This window comes from Octodon degus, unplaced genomic scaffold, assembly GCF_000260255.1.
Source record: "Octodon degus isolate 3935 unplaced genomic scaffold, OctDeg1.0 scaffold00131, whole genome shotgun sequence".
NCBI lineage: Eukaryota > Metazoa > Chordata > Mammalia > Rodentia > Octodontidae > Octodon > Octodon degus.
Genome location: NW_004524707.1, coordinates 1220814 through 1239041, shown reverse-complemented (window position 1 = coordinate 1239041; position 18228 = coordinate 1220814). Strand labels below are relative to the sequence as shown.

The 18228-nt window shown below is 47.3% G+C and overlaps 1 protein-coding gene across 1 annotated transcript in view; it reads left to right on the top strand.

Annotated features, from left to right (window-relative positions):
- The window catches only part of Rab7b (RAB7B, member RAS oncogene family), a 20993-nt gene extending 3434 nt beyond the window's left edge, over positions 1 to 17559 (top strand). Inside the window, exons 2-6 of the mRNA XM_004641132.2 lie at positions 3672 to 3739; positions 4239 to 4365; positions 5019 to 5234; positions 13225 to 13350; positions 15703 to 17559. Coding sequence (XP_004641189.1) covers positions 3687 to 3739; positions 4239 to 4365; positions 5019 to 5234; positions 13225 to 13350; positions 15703 to 15780 — 600 coding nt within the window. The 5' untranslated portion in view covers positions 3672 to 3686 and the 3' untranslated portion in view covers positions 15781 to 17559. The remainder of the gene's footprint in view (positions 1 to 3671; positions 3740 to 4238; positions 4366 to 5018; positions 5235 to 13224; positions 13351 to 15702) is intronic.
- Positions 17560 to 18228: the final 669 nt, after the last annotated feature.

Below are 18228 nucleotides of genomic sequence, written 5' to 3'. Positions count from 1 at the left end.
GGAAAGAAAAGTGGAGGGGGGGCAGAGAGAGAGAGAGAGAGAGAGAGAGAGAGAGAGAGAGAGAGAGAGAGAGAGAGAGAGAGAGAGAGATTACAGAAGTTGGGAGGTCCAGGCAACAAAGCCTTATGTTCTCTTGATAACATAAGATAGCTCATCCCTAAAGACATAAAGCCTGCAGTGGTAGAACACGGATTGGAGCTGAGATTTGAAAGCAGGCCTAGTGTTAGCAACATTCTCTCTCTCTCTCTCTCTCTCTCTCTCTCTCTCTCTCTCTCTCTCTCATGAAAAAACATAATAGTAGCACAGATTCCTAGGCCATTTGTATGCCTAATGAAGTAGCTAACTTTGCTTGAGCCCTTAATTTGTGCCAGTAAATGCACCAAATAATACTGTTTTAGAGGCATTGTAATAAAAATATTGATTCATTTAATTCTCACAGCAACATGCATATCACTTATTTGCATACTTGCAAAGTCTCAGCGCAGTGTCTAGAAAACTAATGCCAGTGCATAGTGTGAGGCTCACTCTGGCACTGCTCACTGCTGTGTCACCGCATGTAAGTACTGTGTCCTCGCCTCAGCATGACAAGACACCCCTTGGGGGAGGTCTTCTCAGTTCCTATGCAGCGACCCCAGTTTCCTCAGTGCCCCATGTACATTGTCACTTTGACTGCCTTTCTGTAGCACCTCCAGCTCTTTGAGGGCTCTGTAAATTCACCAAAGCTAAGCCCAGGGCCCCAGACTCCATGGGTTTGCGCTCAGGAAGCACAGACAGAGAAGCCTGCTGGGGCTTACTCCTCTACTACCACATGGCCCACGATGCACTATGAATGACTCTCTTCTCTGAGCCTGCCTGTGGGTGCTCAGTTGATGCTGGTTCCCCCCACTTCTTCCTACCTCCCTAGAGTTCCGATCCCCTTTTCTATAGTACTGTACTGGTCTCTCTAGCTACGTTAGCGCATTTACCCAAGCCTTTAGGAAGCAGCTCCTCACTGCTCTGAGTGTCCCCCAAAGAGGGAACCTGCTAGGAGTTTCTGAGCCAAGTATCCCTTGGCTGACTTCTGGGGAGCATGCAGTGACACTTTTGCAAAATGCCAGCAAGTTAGCACCTTGAATTCCCTCCTCCACATGTCTAGAGGATGGAAACGCACGCTGAGAGAATGAATGAACCAGTGCCGGATGTTTATAGCCCATCTTGGCCCTGTCTCCACTCCAGGTTCCTGCCTCCTTGTCTTTCTTAACCAGTCTCCATCTCTGTTCAGTGGCACCAGGGTTTGTTTCTGTCTCTTCCTCTTGAGGAAGCATCACCTCCTGCCTCATTTCTTTTTTTTTTTTTTTCAAAATTTTATTGATAAACAGATAGCAATGAGACAGTTTCAAATCAAATCGGTAGTACAGTTTCAATAACTAACACACTGCATATATTCTTCTTAGTGGTTAATTGCTGTACAAGATGTGGACTTGAGATCCTATTTACAAACACCATTAGAACAAATCATTCTATTCGTTAAGAGAATGCAACTATATATCTATCCTAACCACTTTGAATACACAGATACAAAATGGACATTCATCTGTATACCCCTTTTTTTCTAAGTTCTGTTATTTGAATATTATAGGTGTGTAAACTCAGCAAAATATTCTAAAAGAGTCCAGTAGCCCATAATAGCATTGGGTCTTCTGTTTAACTGGCAATGTCAAAAATTATTGACCTGAGTCCCCCACAGCTCCACATAACAGTGTGGCTTTACTTCCTATGTTTCGTCTTCATACTTTTCTACTGGATGGTTAAGACCAAGGTAAAGCAGGACCTATGCAACAAGAGTTGTAGCTTTTGGTCTGAGAAGGTCAGTGAAATGCCCTCAGGATTTATCCTGAGATCCTGTACCTCAGATTGTAGAACCTTTGTCAGTGTCAGCCATGTGGATGAGTCACGGCCATTGCTTGACCAATGTGCTCTCTGTGAAAGCCTGAGAGAGTGTTTTCTCTCCATGTGACTCTCCTTAGGCACACTCTACGTCAGTAAATAATATTTTTAACTTTAAGCTGTAGTTTATGGTGCATATTGTACTACATGAGAAGGATATAATTTTTTTTTAGTCATTATTTGTTTGTTTGGTACAGAGTCTCACTACACAGACTTATAGTGATCCTTCGGTGTCAGCTTCCCCAGTGCTAGAATCATATGCATGTGCCACCACGCCCAGCTTCGGTGGCCAGCACAGTGCACCCAGGTTCCAGAGCCAGTATGGCATGCGGTACCAGGGAGCAAACCTATGTCCCCGCACTTGCCAATGCCTCATTTCTTCAGAGCACAGTTCTACTGGATTCCGCCATACTTTCTCTGTGCTCCTGGGCATTGTACACTTCCCTGTAGTCACTCAGCTGTGGTGTGCTCCTTCCGAGGCCTCCTCATGGTGGGCTCCCATTTCCCCCATCTTGGGTCACCACTGTGTCTAGCATGGGGCTTTGTAAACTGTTCTTACCACGGGAGAACGGTAAGGCTGGGAGGCCGTGCAAATGTACACTAGTTGGACTTAGCAACTTCGTAGTGTATGTGTCTTATATTTCTAAAGAACATATTAAAGGCTTTGGGGCAGGGTGCAGAGCCTGCAGCTCAATAGTCAGCATTTGCCCAGCATTCACAAGTTGTAGATTCCGTTCCCAGCATCACAAAGAAAGAAAAAGACAAAGCAAATTCAACTTAACATCACATTATACTGAAATATTTGGGGTGATTATATATACAGTTTTTGTTTGTTTGTTTGTTTGTTTATGTATTTGGTACAGGGTCTCACTATGCAGCTGAGACTCATAGAGATCTTCCCCAGTGTTTTTAGCCTCCCCAGCACTGGGATTACAGCCATGTGCCACCATGCCCAGACTCAGTGGCTAGCTCAGTGCACCCAGGGGCAGGGTCAGCTATATACAATTTAGAATCTTTTGTTTTTCATTTATATCCCAGTGCATGAGTCCCTGGAAGCCATGTTATTATAAAATCCTGGAGAGTTCCACTTGAATGACTGCTTAAATTCATATGCTCAGGAATTTAACCACTTCTTTACTGTTGATATTTATAAACAATACTGAGAAGAACATTTTGGAACAAGGGTCTGCATTTCTGGTTATTTCCTTAAGGCAGATTCCTAGAAGTGGAAGTCAGGAGCATTTTCAGGCTCAACATTTGCTGCCAAGTAGCTTTCCAGCAATGTATACCCATTCCAGCGCTGCCAGCTGCAGCAGAGAAGAGCCTTGGACTCCGCACTGCAGCCACACCTCATGCTGGGGGAGGGCACTTGCCTCTGTGAGTTGTGGGCAGCCTGACAATAGGCCCTTGTCCTGCCCAGCCCAGCTCCTCTCCCACTCCGCCCTCCACCCAGGCTTGACTGTCTGCAAGGCCTCTGTTCAGTCTTGTCCCGCCTTCTTGGCAAGTGCTGCCGCTGAGGAGTGCTGGTAGAGTGCTGAAGGCAAGTGATTTGGGGGTCCTGTGGGGTCACACACCCTCGGAGGGGCCCCCAGGCAAGTGAGGGGAACTTTTATGCCTCCTTTGGAGACTAGCCCTACCTGGTCCCAGGCCTAGGGCACAGATCTGCACATTGAGAAGGACCAGCCCCAGTGACAGTGGCCACAGGGACACCGGCCAGTATGGAGATGGCCTCTGTTTCCCCACAGGCTCTGAGGCCCTTCATGAATCCCCAAAAGAAGGTGGACCTGAAACTCATCATCGTTGGAGCGCTGGGGTAAGCCAAGCTCAGCTCAGAGTGTGGGGCGGGGAACAGCAGCCCCCGAGTCTGGGAAGGGAGGCCACCTCCCCTAGGTCCCTTTCTGATTCTGGACGGCAGCAGAAATGCATCCACTTCTAGGAGGGGCTCAGTTTCAAGAAAGAAACCAGCAGTGAACTGATGGCTTGGGCCCCGCTCGGCAGCACCAAGCTCGGTAGGTTATGTGAGCTGGCCGGCAAGTCTGTGCCTCTCCACTCCTGCCACACTCGACAAACCTGCCTGGGACTTCCTAGCTCTCGCCCAATCCATGCACTTCTATTGGCTTCTACTTCTAGAAACTATTCCTAGCCCCTTGCTCCTCTAAGTATGGTCCCTGGGCCACGGATAACATCTGAATCTAGAATCTCAGGAAGGGATGGCTGTGTTAGGGGCCTGGGAAGATTCTGAGAATGGTGTGGCTGTACACAGATGTGTATTTGCAGATGTGTGTTCACACGCATCTTGGGTTTTGCCTCAGGGTGGGAAAGACATCTCTCCTTCACCAATATGTGCACAAGAGGTTTTATGAGGAATATCAGACCACGCTGGGGGCCAGCATCCTCTCCAAGGTTATCATCCTGGACGACACCACTTTGAAGCTACAGGTGAGCCAATTTCTCCCTACTCCCACATATGCATCTGAAAATCCCCTGCATCCCCTGCACAGCCACCTACACAGCCAAGTGCAGCAGGAAAGAAGGTGGCTCAAGCAGAGGCCAGCAAACTTTAACTCAGACTCTGGTCTCTTCCCTGAGACATGGCCACACCCATTTGTTTGCCTATTGTCTTTTGCACTACAGTGGCAGGGGAAATGGATGGAATAGACAGTGCAGCCTATGCAACCCATAATATTCATTGTCTGGCTCTTTGAGGAAAACAGTGCTGATATCTGATCTAGCTTCCAACTCATTGGGGAGCTAGGAGACATCGGGGTCCCTAGAAAACTTGGTGGTGGCCTTGGGCATGTTACTGGCAGGATCCACGTCTCCAAATCTGTCAGACAAGAACAGCAATCCCTGTCCTGATGAAGGCAAAATGACAGCTCAGGTGTGAAAGTACTCACAGGATGCTAAGTGACCCTGCAGAGGTGTTGTAGTGGACCTGAAGGGAAAGGTCAGGCTTGGTGTGTGAAGAGCCACACACACTCGCACCCCAGCTTCCTGCTCCCCACCCCAGAGGGGAGTTTTGGCCTGCTCTACCTGATGGACCTTCCCCAACCCCAATCACAGTCCCACGGGGCGGCTGCTCTTTCCTCCAGATCTGGGACACAGGAGGCCAAGAGCGGTTCCGTTCCATGGTGTCTACCTTCTACAAGGGCTCCGATGGCTGCATCTTGGCTTTTGATGTCACCGATCTGGAATCCTTTGAAGCCCTGGATGTCTGGCGGGGTGATGTTCTAGCCAAGATCATTCCCATGGAGCAGTCTTACCCCATGGTGGTGCTGGGTAACAAAATTGATCTGGAAGACAGGAAGGTACTGTCTGCTCATTCATTTTTTCATTCGTTCAACAAACGTTATGTGAGAGCCCACTCTTGCCAGGCACTGCGTTAGGTCCCACACAAATGGAGCTGAATTGCAACCCTTACTTCAAGAATTCACAGACCGGTAGTAGATGCAGACACTTTGAAAGACAGCTATGACACAATAAATGAGTGTGGCCTCCACCTTGGAGATACAGAGCCATAGCAAAGAGGCATGTATTCAAATCCAGAGTACAAAACAGGCTTCCTGCACTAGGTGAGGTCTAAGCTGAAGGAACAGCATAACATGAACTGAGAACTGAGCAATTCTGCTGAGAGACAGAGTGTGAAGGAGTTGAGGCTTCTAAGAGGGCAGTAGTTAGGTCTTGAGGGATTTGAATTTGAACAGCGGTCAAGTAGGAAGCCTACAGTCACAACTGCCTGGATCTGTAAGTTCCCTGGGAAAGTAATCACTTTTCTTACCAATGTAAGAATAGTCCAGGTCATTGGATTAATTTCTGGACAGCTGGTCCCCTCCAGGACAAAAGTGTTCAGTGTATGTAGTATGGACCAGAACCCAGCCACTGAATGGAGAGCCTTTTTAATCCTTGCATGCCACAGAGAAATGCGTAGATGCAGCCTGAATTTTCAAAGATATCAGCCAAGTGAAGCCAAAAGTGGAACCTCAAAAGAGCTGTTTGACACAAGTTTTCTTAGTGTTTCAAATAGAAAATGGTATGGGGAACTGAATCATTGTATTTGAGTTCAGTTCTCACAATGGTTCAAACAGAGAAAACTCATGGGAGAACTGAGCATCATCACTGGGAAAGATGAAGTGTGTGGCTGAGCAGGAGGAGGAAGGTGCTTCTAACTGTACCAAGGACAGAGGGAGCTCCTGCTCCTAGGGGAAGGCCTTCCTGTTAAGTTTGGACTGAGGACCCTGGGGAATAACTGCAGGGGCTGGACAGGACCCATAGGCAGTGGGATACCTAAGAACAAAACTTGGAAGGAGAAGTCTAGGCTGGAAACAGGTGGCTAGAAATCCTCACCTTGGTGGTCAGTTCAAGTTGAAAACACAGTGTCAATTCTCCAATTACAAATGTCCAGCCTTGGGTAATAGCCCAGGTCCTACGTTCCTTCAAAGGCAAAGTGTCCCCTCTCATTTCCCCTCTCTTATATTAACCTTTCATTCCTCCCTTCTGGTCCCTTTGCTGAGGTCCTAATTCTAGTGTCCAGTGTGTCTTCAGTCCAGCAGGAAAAAGTGAAGAAACTGGGACAGTGCTGACCCAACTGCTATTTTCATAAAGTTTTGTGCTCTCTGGGCCTGGAAGGGGGTGGCAAGCTCTTTCTTCAGTGTGTCACCCCTTTGGGTCCATAAGAAGTCAAGGGTGAGACACTGAACCTTCCATGACAAGGGTCCTGCATTCTCCCCTACTCCTTCCTCAACTCCAAACTTTTCATCTACCCCACTCACTGAGGTCATTCTGTGGACCCCACCTCCTTCCCAAGGTGCTCTCCTGCCTTCTGGGTCCCCTGAGGAAAGTCTCTTCTCTCTCTTCTCATCATCTCTCTCAGATCCCTCAGGTGAACATCAGACATCAGACTGCTATGCCTGCTGAACTCTAGGGCTTGTGTATCAGTGGGCCTCCTCAAAACCATCGTAAGGTGAGACTCTCCCAGCTTGTCCTCTCAGAGGATCAAAGGCAGTTGCCCTGACAACACAACCTTCGCCTTACTTCCCCCCCCCCCCCGAACCAGGGATTGAACTCAGGCCCTTGTGCTTGCCAGGGAAGCACTTATTCTACTGAACCATCTCCCCGGCCCCTTAACCTTCTCCTTACTAATCATCCTGTTCAGCCCCCTTCATATCCCTACTCATCTATGAGCCTAAGAGCCCCTTGGTCATGAGCCTTTGGAAAAGTGCACGGTCTCAGGATGGTCTGTCCCTCAACCCTCTTTATATCTGGCATCTATCAGACTATAGTGCTTCTACCCAAACATCAGTTTTAATGTCTGTAGGCAGGAGGGTGGGACGTTGAGGGAAATTCAAGACTGAGTCTGACTCTTCTCAGCAAAATAAGAAGCATTGCCTTCTGGTGAAAGCAAGAGATCAAGAGGAAGGCTTAAGAGTCCTGCTGAGGTTTGGTGGGGTCACTTGGGAGAAATAGGAGAAAGGGCTGATCAAACACAAGAACAAGAACTGATGAGTGGCACAAAGGGCCCACCTGGAGGGGGGTGTCATGAACGTGGAGTGTGGTGTGTGCGTCTTTCACAAACTTTTGTGGTGCAAATGCCAGGAACAAGGGACCTGGGGCTGAGGTTTGCCCAAGCCAGAAGAGCTGACAGATAAAGCCAGCAGGGCTCTGAGAAACTATGAAGGAAAGGAGAGGGGAGGCGAGGACTGCTTAGGGGATGAGGGGGGGTGGGGGAGAGCAGGCGGGAGCGAGGGCTTGCTTGAGCTGAAAGGCGAGAAGACTGTGGTCACAGACAGGAGGCCGGGGTTAGTGTTCACATGTTTAGTGTATAGAGGCAGAAGTGGAGGGACTGATGGCTGGGCAGGAACTCTGAGGCGCCATGAGTGGTGCCAGCTGTGTGTTGAGGCGAAGAAGAGGAAGCCACACCAAAATTTGTATTTTCATCAGTCCATGCTTGCAGCACTCCATGACCACATGCACCGTGTAGAGTTGATACACAGACATAACACACCTCAATTCCTTTTATGTCCCCCTTCATTTCTTAGTCCCCTTCCCATTTCTGAAAGAAATGTCTCTGGTTCTTATCAGCTATCTATTACTCTGCTGTTTAGTTTATTTATACTTTGAGAGTTTCGTATACCAGAAACCATGCAATAGTTAACTTCTTTGTCTCTCTTACTTCACTTAACATGATGGTCTCAAGGTGCATCCATTTTCCTATAAGTGACCCAAACTTATCATTTTTATTAGCAGGATACTACTCATTGTGTATAAATACTGCATTTTCTTAATCCATTCATCTACAGATAGACATATAGGCCACTTCCAAGATTTACTGCTATCAACATGGATCACTACAGCATGATGGTTTTAACTCTTTCAGAAAGATACATAGAAGAGAAATAGCCAGATATTTTTAGTTTTTTGAGGATGCCAATGAGATAGATTGGCATCTTGGCCTCACTCAGTCACATTTTTTTTAGCCAATTAAGGGACCACTTTGTTCAATATAGCCAGTTCTGCATATCTCAGTGAATAGGGTTGAAGTAAAGGTCAGGGAAAGATGGAGGAGGCAAGGGGCCTCATTTCTCGGGAGAACACAACCTGGTGGTCTCCAAAAATTTGTATTTTTTTCTTCAAAGAAGTATCTATCATTTTATTTGCCCATTTTTAAAAATTTTTCATTTGGGGGGGCTCTAACTTTTTGTACATATTGTGATATATATATATATATATATATATATATATATATATAATCTGTATGTAGTCTAGTTATTAGACTATATCTCTTCTGCCTGCTTTCCATAGTGGTTGGACTGGTTTACATTCCCACCACCAACATAAAAGAGTTCCTTTCTCCACATAGCCTTGCCAGCATTTGTGATTATCTGATTTCTTGTTGATAGCCATTTCTCTTGTAGTAGGGCGGATGCTCACTGTTGTTTTAATTTGTGTTCATCTAATGACAGGAGATGTTGAAGATGTTTTTCATGTATTTGTTAGTCATTTATACTGAAACCACATGGAGGTTTTAGTCAAAGTCAGCAATATGACACACTAATGCAAAAGAAACGCAAAGAGAAAAAGTTCTGCAGCTGAGGAGCTCTAGGGAAACTCCGAGTTCTCTGTGGAACAAAAGGCCACAAGAACAGTGTGTGCTAATGGCTTCAGTTAGGTAGGTGGGTGGTGGTCACAGCAGAGTTCTGGGGGAGAGATATTGTGCAGGCATGGGCTGTCAGAAGAAGCAGCAGTTTTGTACCAGGCACAGAGGCTCTCTAGTTGGCAAAGCTGATGAATGTAAGGCTGGCTCCTTTACTGCCCGGAAGATAGAATTCTTTTTGAGTCCCATGGCCTCAGCTGAGATGTTGTCTCATGTCTTAGTCCTGGGATCTTACAGACTCTTGCTCGAGCCCCCATTCCAGTCATCAAGGGGGACCAATTCTCAGCTGCATGTAGTAGTGAGACACGTTGGCATCTTGGCCTCACTCAGTCACATTTTTTTTAGCCAATTAAGAGACCACCTTGTTCAATATAACCAGCTCTGCATATCTCAGTGAATAGGGTTGAAGTAAAGGTCAGGGAAAGATGGAGGAGGCAAGGGGCCTCATTTCTCGGGAGAACACAACCTTGTGGTCTCCAAAAATTTGTATTTTTTTCTTCCAAGAAGTATCTATCATTTTATTTGCCCATTTTTTAAATTTTTCATTTGGGGGGCTCTAACTTTTTGTACATAGTCTGCTATCTACATAAAACTGTATATATAACTGTTTATATTCTAGTTACTAGAATATATCTCATCTGTTTGAAGAGTAGTTGCCATTCTGTAAGCTATGTCTTCATTCATTGGCCATTTACTGTGCTGAAGATTTTTTTATTTGATATAATCCAGTTTCTTAATTGAAGATTATTTGCACAATTCATTGTCATTTGTGCAATTCGATTTCTATTCAGGAAATCTTTGCTTATGCCAATGTATCCAAAAGTTTTACTTAGGGCTGTGGAGATATCTCAGTGCTATAAGCACCCATGTAGGCAAGCACAAGGGCTCAGGTTCAATCCTTGCTACCACATGCTATACCAGCCCCACCCTGGGCACGCCAAGCCTGCCACCAAGACTGGGTGTGGGGGCATGCACCTGTAATCCCAGCTCTGGGGAGGCTGAAACAGGAGGATCACTCTGTGTCAGAGCTGTATAGTGAGACTCTGTACCAAATACATACATATTTTTAAAAATAGTTTTCTCTATTTTATTTTCAATAGTTTCTTAATATTTAGATTTAGGTCTATTTTATTTTAGTTTAGGGCACAGTGAGAAATATGGGTCTAGTTTCAATCTTCTGTATGTGGATAGCTAGTTTTCTTAGCAGCATTTGTTAAAGAGGCTATATTTCCTAGAATGTATATTTTTGGCCCTTTGTCAAAAAATCAGATGGCTGGACATGCCTGAGGTGGTTTCTGCATCCTCTGTTCTGTCCCCCTACGCCACGTGTCTGTTTTTTGTGCCAGTACCATGCTTCGATGAGGTCCTTCTGTATCTATTTTATTAAGGGCTTTTATCATGAACAAATACTGGATGCTGTCAATTTTTTTCTGCATCTGTTGAGATGATCGTGTGAGCTTTAGTCCAGCTTCTGTTAGGTGATGCATTATACTTATGTGGTCTGCATGTGTTGAACTATCCTTGGACTTGGGATGAGTCCCACTGGGTCACAGTATGATCTTTTCTACGATTTGCTGCATTCTGACTTCCAATATCTTGTTGAAGATCTTTGCATTTGTCTTCATTAAAGAAATTGGCTTATACTTTTTACTTGAGTCCTTTTGTGATTTTTAGAATCAAGATAATGCTGGATGCCAGGAATGAATTTGGCAATATTCCTTTCCTTTGAATTTCATTTAAAAACTTGAAAAGTATTGGCATTTGCTCTTCCCTGAAGTTCTTACAGAATTCAGTGGTGAATCCATCAAATCCTGGGGTTTTCTTGCTTGGTAACTTCTTTTTAAGAGTAAAAAACCCACAAAATTTCAAAGCAAGATAATAAGAGGGTAACAGTGGATAATATGTTATGTATTTTCATCTTTAAATTAGTTACTCAGAGATTTGGCGTGGTGGCATGCACCCGTAATCCCAGCTCTTGGGAGGCTGTAAACAGGAGAATCACTATGAATCTGATGTAGTAGTGAGACCCTGAACACTCTGTAGACCCTTCCCTAAAATATGGAAAAAAATAAAATAAATTAGTTATTCAGAGTACAAGATATTGACATTTAATTGTCCAAACAATATTAGCACAGACCTTTCTTTTAATGAACTAAGATAAATTGGTACTATAATATATATGTGTCGTATATACATATGTAGTATATATGTAAGTAGTATGTGTGTATATATATATAGGTAGTATATATATGGGTAGTATATATACACATATAGGTAGTATATATACATATATAGGTAATATATATATATATATATATATATATATATATCCTCCATTCCCTCATCTCACTTTCTCTTTCCTTTCGAAATTTTTTCTCATTTTATAATATCTTCAGAATATTTGGATCATATTTATTCTTTCAGCTTCTCACATAGGGAGATAATACAGTCAACACGTGTGACTGGTTTATTTCATTTATGAATATGATAAATTGCATCCATTTACCTATAAGTCTCCTGTTTATCCGTTTTTATGACTGAGTAGTACTCCATTGTATAAAAAGACTGCATCATTTTTATCCATTCCTAGGTTGGTGGGCATTTGGGGTTGTTTCCAAGATTTATCTATTACAAATTGTGCTGCTATAAACATAGGTGCACATATATTGCTGTGGTACAATGTTTTTAATTTTAATCCTTTGGAAAGATACCCAGAAGGGAAATAGCTAGGTCAAATGGGACCTCCAGTCCTAGTTTTGGAAGAATCTCCACACTGACTTCCACAGTGGTTGCACCAGTCTCCACTGCCACCAACAGTGGAGAAGGTTGCTTTTTCCCCACAGCCCCTCCAGCATTTGTTATTGGTTGATTTCTTGACAATAGCCATTCTTTCTGGGGTGAAGTGAAATCTCAGTGTTGTTTTAATTTGCATCTCCCAAGTCAGTGAAGCTGAATATCTAAGGTAGTTGAGTATGTCTGAAGTTGTTTCTGCATTTTCGTTATCTATTCTATTGATCTTTGAGTGTGTTTTGAGGTTTTTTGGTGGGTTGGTTGTTTTTTGCCAGTACTATGCTGTTTTTATCACAGTAGCTTTAGAGTGTAATTTCAAATCAGGGATTGTGATCTCCCCCACTTATCTCTGTTGCCCAGAATTGCCTTTGCTATTCTAGGTCTCTTCTTATTCCAAATAAATTTTTGGATTGTTTTCTCCAATTCTGTGAGATATGCTATTGTAATTTTGATCAGAATGGCACCTAATCCTAGGAGCAGCTTATTAACTGTACTATGACCCACTCTCGGGGAAGAAGGTTGGCAGGCAGCTGAGCCTCTGCCCAGCGATAGCCTCCCAGGAGTGGGTCTGTTCAGCCAGCAGGGGTGCAGGGGTCCTTGCTACTCTTCCACTTGGGCCATCTTCCTTTGAAGGGAGTAACAAAGGATTTAATGCCAGGAGGAGACTGCTAGGTAAAGCTTTAGGAAGGCAGCACATTCATTAGTCTAATTCCCCTGGGCTTGTATGCAAACCTGCTCAACCTTGTGTATTCTGGGTAATGTTTCTGATTCTCCAGGTCACCATTCCTTCATCTTTAAAATGGAGCTCACAAGCCTACCTCATGAATGCACGGTGAGGGTCTGAGAGCAAACATGCATAAAGTTACAGATGTGTGGAAGGTTCTCACCAAATGGGTTTTGGTGGCGACGGTGGTGATGTGGCGAGGGAGGTCCTGGCCCATTTTGCTTCTGTAACAGAATAGCTGAGACTAAGTAACTTATAAAGAATAGAGGTTTGTTTGGGCTTATGGTTTTGGAGGCTGGGAAATCTGAGAGCTTCGTGCTGCTTCATCTCACAGAGGAAAATGAAAGGATAGTTGAGAACACAGAGAAGGGGCAAAGGTGAGGGGCACATGCCACAACTCGCTCTCCTAGGGACAATCCAGTCCCACAAGAGAAGCACACACTTCCTGGAGAAAGAGTTCACCCTTTTTACCACTTCATCTCCTCTCCAAGCCTCATTGCCTCTTGGCACTGTCACTTTGGGCACCAATATCAACAGGAAGGGGCGGGGTCAAGCACATCGAGAGCACAGCAGGGACCAGGCTGGCGGCGGCAACAACAACACAGAGCAGTGATGATTTCTTCCCCTCCCTCAGGTGCCCCTGGAGATGGCCCAAGGCTGGTGTGAAGAAAAGGACATGCCCTACTTTGAAGTCAGTGCCAAGAATGACATCAACGTAGTGCAAGCCTTTGAGGTGCTGGCCAGGCAGGCTCTGTTAAGGGTGAGTGTGTGCCAGTGGCTCCAGCTGGCACTGCCCCTAAGCTGAGGATCTCAGGAGCATCCAGGGAAGACCATCCTGGCACAGGGGGCACAGAGGCGCTCAGCATCTCTGAAGTCACAGAGGCATACAGCACCTTGGAGCACATGGTCAGCATCTGAATGGTCACAGATGCCTTTGCGAAGCCGAAGAAAATTCTAGGCCTGTGCCTCTATAGGAGGTGCTGAGATCCTCCAATGAAAAAGAGGAACAGGCCTCAGCCCCTTGGCAGGACTGCTCTGCCAGTCAGCACTCAGGGTGACACAAGTGCCTGGCCCTGTGCCAGTTCAGGGACCCTCAGTCGCAGGAGGGGGACAGACAGGCACACAGTGGGTCCAACACTGCTGCTCATGCACAGTGAGAGGGACAGGACCTGGTGACGGGACCGGGGGGGTGGGGGGTGGCCGGGGGGGTTGCCGACCCCCCCCCCCGGGGAAGGCGAGGACCAAGGCTGCTTGGAAGCAGTGGTAGGGGTGTTTGTGTTATTTTATGCTTTATTTCACCATCCTGGGCGTTATACCCAGGACCTTCACACTGAGCTCCACTTCCAGCTCGGGTTTTGTTGTTGTTGTTTTGTTTTGTTTTTGTTTTTGAGACAGCGTCTTTCTAAGTCACTAAGTTGCCAGGCCTGCGCTTGCACTTGCAACCCTCTTACCTCGGCCTCCTCCCAGAGTACCGAGACTACAGGTGTGTGCCATTGCTATTGACTAGTAGCAGGGTTTTAATGCTACACAGAGTGGAGTTAGGTGCTCGGAACAGGGTCCCTGAGATAGGCACGGTGGGGAGGGGCCCTGTTTATTCATCATTCTGCCATCTTTAATCAAGGTGGGCTTCTTAAAATACGGACCAGGGCTGGTCATCGCCGAAATGCATGGAGTCGAGGAGCCAGTGAGCAGGGAGCTGGCAGCTTCCCTGAGCGAAGCACTGCCTTCGACCAGGGTGAGGCCGCCCCACTTCGCTGCTGCCAGATGCCCCGAGCCACGCTCTCAGTACCTGGAGGTGTGTTGGCTGCAGAGGGCCAGGGCGGCAGCGACCTCTAGCGGCTGCGCAGCCCGGCTCGAGCTCGCCATCCGTGCCCCGCAGAGCCCCAGGCTCCCGCTGGTCCCAGGGCTTGGCCAGGCTTCTCCTCCCTCTCACCAGACCTCGCTGCTGTTTTCAGTTAAAGGGAAGCCCGGCGGTGTCCATCCAGCGCGAAGTCCTGCAGTGTGGCCTATTACATAGGCAGGGCGTCTGCTAATGTGCAGCAGGTGCACTTATTGCCTCGCACGCTGTGAGGTGATCGTTGTTCTTCAATACAAACTCGGTGCAGTTGCTACCAAGCACACAGTCTCAGCTTCCAGCAGCCCTGCCAGTGTGTGTGTGTGTGTGTGTGTGTGTGTGTGTGTGCGTGTGCGCACGCGCATCCATCGCTTCAGGGGATGGAAGGCCCCTTATTGTTGACTTTGTGTCCTTCCTATTGATGTGGAGTTCCATTATCACCGTCCTACAGTATCACTTGTATGATATAATGCCACTAGTAGCCGGTAGCTCGCTACTGCTCCCTTCAACAGTTCTTCCTGAGCACAGAACACATTGGCAACCTCACATGTGCCCCATTCATGCTCACGCAGGAAACTGGCCTTGAGCACCAGAAGTCACAGGTGTTGTGTCTGCAGCCAGATTGGCCTGGATTTGGCTGCTTCCCTGTGCGAGAGACTCTGCAGACAAGGGGGGCTTATCTGGGCCCTTGCTTGACTGGGAGAATTTGGAGAGTGGGCAGAGGGGCAGAGACATGTCTATTTGGGACTACGTCCAGGATTGGGAAGGAAAGAGGACTGGATAGAAGAAGAGAAGGCTGGGGGCCTTGGAAATGTGGGGTGCACTGTTGTCATCTCTGCTTGAGCCACTATGTTACCTCCCCTGTTCCTTCTGGGGAATGGGAAACTGTGGGACCTGACTGGAAATCAGAAGGCCTAGGCTGCCAACACAGCCTCAGTGCTACTCCTGGCTCCTAGAAAGGGAGGCAGGAAGGAGTAGGGTGCCGAGGAGGGGGCTCAGTAGAATAAGCACTTGTCTGGCAAGCTCAAGAGCCTGAGTTCAATCCCAGTTCCACAAAAAAAAAAAAAAAAGAAAAAAGAAAGAAAGAAAGAAAGAAAGAAGAAAAAAGAAAGGGTAGGGTGGGAAGGCAGTGGCTTTCCTGCTGGGCCTCAGCTTCCCAACTGTTCCCTGGGAAAGGAAGGCATCCTCCAACCTCCCAGGCCTTTCAGAAGCAGGGCTCATACATGCTTTTGCATCTGAGGCCACCAATGCTGACTGCTTGCTGTTTTCCTCCCCCAGTACCGAGGCATCTTGGAGAATCACCTTGCAGACTCAATCAAACTCACGCCCAGCCAGGCAAAGAGCCGCTGCTGCTGACGGAGATTCCCACTCTGCACTCCAGAGACAGAGCCACTGTGGGCCCACGGTCCTGGCCGTCCCGCCTGTCCTCACCCAGCCCAGGAGGCTGGGGCCCTGTGGCCAGAGAGAGCCCTTGAGCATTGGCTGGGCCCAGAACCAAAGCGCCTGGCCTTGCCTGGGCCTGAGTCCAGCGAGGCCAGGGCTGGGCCTCCAGGGACCCAGAGGAAACCCAGAGAGGCACAGGGGAGTCCCACAAGTGGCTCTGACCATCATTAAACACAGTCCTGCTGCAGAACACACACCCCTGCAGAGAGCCCCGTGGCCTCTGGAATCCTGTGGACTGGCTCCTCCCCTCATGCCACACAGCTCTGAGCAGGGCACTGCGCAGCCTCCCTCAGCACCTGGGCTGAGGATCAGGGCCCGGCTCCACCTGGCAGAGGCTGGTGCAGGTGTGTGGGGAGTAGGGGACGTTGCCATGGACTTGCTCGCTGCTGCCCGCTCTGTGCTCAGGCAGCTGGCATGTATCTCTCAAGCCTCAGGTGGCTCATCTGCCAAACGAGGACTGGAAGCTGTCCTTAAATCTCACTGCTGCCGCTGCTGTGCACTTGTTTACCCCTTCAGTGGATATTCTTGAGTACCAACTATATCCTTTGCACTGAGGTCCAATGATAAAACAGAATGGAGCCCCATCTCTCTCTAAGAGTCTACAACTGCTGAGGAAAAGGCCTCAGACACAGAACCTAAACAGGTGTTTGCCAAGGCCCAGTAGATGTCATGAGCAACAGGACAAAGGCAAGGGCTGGGATGAAGGGGTCGAGGAGGGATCCCCTGAAGAGGCGGCATTTGACACCAGGGCTGCAAGAAAAGCACCTCAGAGGGAAAGAATAGCAGGACAGAGGCCAGGGGCAAGAACCAGCTTGCTGTTCTCTGAGAACAGTGAAGGGAAGTTCATTCTCCTGAAGTCTCAAAGCTGCATTCCCAGTGACAGGCATGGGACTCGGCCCCCAAGAGGAGCTGTGATGTCCCGGCCACCAGAGGACAGCAGCGCCCCATTGCCTCCAGGCGAAGAGAGGCTGCTACACCCGCGCTTGAACCTGGTGTCAGGCTCGTGCTGAAAGCATGTCCCAGCTCTGTGCCTGTTCCACCCAGGTTCAAGAGCCATGAGAATTTGAGTTCCTTCAGCTTAGCAAGAAATGAGCAAAAACTGCAACATAGGTGATTTGGGCAAGAAATCGGAATCAGAGACATCCTACAATTTTTTTTTTTCATCAGGGATTGAACTCAGGACCTTGAGCTTGCCAGGCAAGCACTTATTCCACTGAGCTATCTCCCCAGCCCCAGAGGCATCTTAGAATGAAAAGCCTGAGAGCCACGGATCCTCTGTCCCTTCAGACTCTGAGGCCACTGCCTGCTTTTTCTTCTGGTTTCAGAGAGTGCAGACAGGGCCAGGCAAAAGAAAATGGGCAGGCAGAGCTGGGTGCAGTAGCTTTGCCAGCAGGAGCTGTCTGCCTCCTGGCCTAGAAGCTGGGGGAGCAGGAGGGATCAGCAAGGGGGCTGGGGAGCCCCCACCCAGCTCTGGAGTTTGACCTGACTTGTCCCAGGCACAGTGTGGGGCTGGCATGGGCCAGGGTGGGCCACAGCACACCATCCCGGGATCCCCAGAGGCGAGCCGGGTGTCCTCATGGGGTTGCAGTCCGCACATGTGCTGGCCTCCTGGGCGTGTGCACAGCTGCTTAGGCACCACTGTAGACACACAGACCATCTCTAATTGGACACCACTAATAAATATGTACTGTGTTTTTATCCTTTGTGTAGCAGTATTGTCCTTTTGTCCATCATCTCATTTTCTGCAGTTGCCAGTTACAGTCAACTGTGGACTAAAAATTTTAAGTACAAATTTCAGGGGGAAATGGATAATTTTAATCCATCCTCCATTGTGAGTAGTGATGAAATCTCATCCCATGATGCCCAGGTCACAGATTATCTCCATGTCCAGAGTGTCCACACTGGGTAAGCTACCCACCCATTAGTCACTTAATAACAGCCTTGGTTATCAGATCGGCTGCCACATATATCAAGTGTTCCTGTTCAAGCAAGGCTTACAGAGTAGCCTAACATTGTGCCACAAGGCCTCCCTCACCCTTCATTCCTCACCACGGAGGGCATAAATCTTCACATATCACCCCAGGGAGCAGGGTAGGTACTGAATAAGATATTTTGAGTGTGCATTGACACATTTATTACAGTACATTGTTATAATTGTCCTATTCTCTTCCTGTGCCTGATTTATAAATTAAACTTTATCATGGGTGGGTATACATAGGGAAAAGCATACTATATTGGGTTTGTCACTATCCTTAGTTTCAGACATCTACTAGGATCTTGGGTTGTATCTTCTGCTACCAAATTTACTTTCCAATTTTTAAAATGCTTCACCTATATGATTCAAAATGCAAAAGATACTAA